Genomic DNA, 2580 nt, shown 5'->3' with positions numbered 1-2580 from the left:
ATACTGAAGACAAACCTCAAATATCTTCATTTGTCTTGTATAATTTTTTCACTGAGCAAAATTACAAACACAGGCAATGAGTATAAATACATATATATTAAATATATGGAGGAGTGTATACACAGAATGTAATTAAACTGATTAATATTTATTTCATTTAAAGCATGACTTATAGAATTCATTTCACTTAAAGAATGAAGATTTTGTTGTTAGATCTGGTTCTTGTTTTAAATGTATGTTAAAGCACTTACCTGGGTTTCATACAAGTGGGCAATATGAAATTGAACTACAAAGGATGATGGAAAAGAATTAATTATAATACAGTTGACTTAAGTTAATAGACAAATATAGAGAAAATATCAAATATAAGGAAATGCTGAAACAAAGATTACAAATCTGATTAAGGAGAGTATCTTTTGTGTTTACTTAAACAACATGCAAATAAATCTGCTAAATATCATAAACATTAAAATAATTTTCAATTTCTTAAAGCTGGCTTTAAAGATTATCATTCAGTTAGTTGTGGAGGCCTGGAAAATTCTCAGTTAATAAGTTCCCCAGCTTTCTAGTAACTTCTCTATGCTCATACTGGAGAACATTCCATAAGACAGAATATTACCTCAAAATTTTGTCATTAACTTTAAAATCAAGTAACTTTTTGGCACAAAGTTACTGCTCTACATATGAGGTTACATATCATATCTTAATCACTGTCCAGGTAGAATAAAAACGTCTTCCCGAGAGAAGATAAAAACACACTGCCAAGATAACAACAAAACAAAATTAAAAATAAAATCTAAGAACAATAACAAAACCTCTTATTTTATAGGTTATATTATTCTGTATGAAAAGAGATCTTTTGTTTTATAGGGTTTGCCTTACAGGCCAAGAGATTTAATAGGGGAAGGTATTTCATAGGCTAAAATCTTTATACGTCAGCAACTTTTTTCCCTCCTTGATGCCCTTTTCTAAGTTAGCTCTCCTTACAATATCAAGTCCAATTACTACTAACCACATCTCTGCATTACTGGGCGGAATCAGGATTGGGAGTAAAAATAAAGTAAAAGACATGGAAAATTTATGTTTCAATTTGCCAATCTTCAAATTCCATCTAATAAAAGGTAAAGGAAGAAAAGATCAAGCCAACTGGTACCCTAACACAATATGGACTTTTTCAAGAATTTAGTTTCAGATCCCATGTCTCTACCTCACAACTGCATAAGGTACAGCATTATCTTTCACAAGACATGTCATTCTTAAATGTACTTTGAAAAATGAAAATAAACAACAACTGCAAAAATGCTCATGGCAGTTTTCAATGACACAGACTAAAATATGGACAACACTGTCAAATGGTCTTGAAATTTAAACTTTAATTTTTTGAATACTAGAAAAACTACAATCTCTATTTTGTGCTTGTAAAATCTTCCCAATATTTTGGAATTCAGAACCTCAGCCATATTAAAAAAGAAAGAGAAATCATTTTTCCATTTAAATAATGCAACATGACCACTACTAATGATCCCTGGAACAACACAAGCAATCACCGTGTGTAAATAGTGCTCTACAAGAAACCTGACTCTATGAGAAACTTCTAAATGAAGTAATCATGTTGATGATCTTCAACAAGAACTACCTACCTAAATCACCTGTTTTAAAGTCTTAAAGACACAGGCTTGTTCTCCTCCAGTCTTACTCTCAGTAACACATGGAAGCAAAAATATAGATTTGAAAAAGAATTTAGGGTTATAATTTGAAAAGTCCTATAGATTTCAGATTCCTCAAAAACACAAATGAACTACTGTACTTACAAATACTTACTTTCAACACTGGACAAAGTACAGGGATTACAATCGATCAAAGCTAACTGAAAATGCTGTGAGAGAAAGACAAAAATTATTAATGAACTACGCTCAGAGTTGTAGGATGTCAATTTTTATATTTTGGGCATATTAAGTTCTCTTAACATACAGTAGTATGAAGATGTTACAAACCTAAAAGATAATAGCCAACCANTCAAGTTCTTTCTTCCCAACAGACAGTTAAAAAATAAAAAATGTGTGGGGATAAAAACTAATTTTACCTACTTTTTCTGGGTCCGTTTTTATTAGATGAAAAAACTATTTCAAGGGTGCCTGGGTGGCTCAGATTTAAATTAAGCCTCTGACTTCAGCTCAGGACATGATCTCACAGTTCATGGGTTCAAGCCCTGTATCGGGTTCTGTGGTGACTTCGGAGCCTAGGGCCTGCTTTCTGAGCAATTCTGTGTCTCCCTCCCTCTCTCTCTCTCTCTCTCTGCCTCTCACCCACTNCTCTGACCCTCCCCTGCTCACGCTGTCTCTCTCTCTCCTAGAAATAAATAAAACATTAAAAAATTTTTAAAAAATGTTTTATTCATTTTCAAAAGAGACAGCTAGAGACAGTTGGCAAGCTGGCAAGTGGTGGCAAGCCCATCATGGAGCTCAAACTCAAAACTGTGAGATCATGACCTGAGCAAAAGCCAGATGCTTAACCTTTGAGCCATCCAGGCATTCTTATATAAAGCATGTTTTTCAAATCATTATATAAAAATCTGAAAAG

At 33.0% G+C, this 2580-nt stretch overlaps 1 protein-coding gene across 1 annotated transcript in view; it reads right to left on the bottom strand.

Moving 5' to 3' along the window:
• Positions 1–2580, bottom strand: part of LOC144224329 (lysine-specific demethylase 6A-like) — a gene marked incomplete at its 3' end in the record, with an annotated part of 67621 nt that overhangs the window by 39434 nt on the left and 25607 nt on the right. Inside the window, 2 exon segments of the mRNA XM_077755254.1 lie at positions 252–286; positions 1822–1876. Of these exon segments, the coding sequence (XP_077611380.1) occupies positions 252–286; positions 1822–1876 (90 nt within the window).

This window comes from Crocuta crocuta, unplaced genomic scaffold (assembly GCF_008692635.1).
Source record: "Crocuta crocuta isolate KB4526 unplaced genomic scaffold, BGI_CrCroc_1.0 scaffold2311, whole genome shotgun sequence".
Taxonomy (NCBI): Eukaryota; Metazoa; Chordata; class Mammalia; order Carnivora; family Hyaenidae; genus Crocuta; species Crocuta crocuta.
The sequence above is the reverse complement of the archived record's forward strand: the minus strand, read 5'-3'. Positions and strand labels throughout refer to the sequence as shown.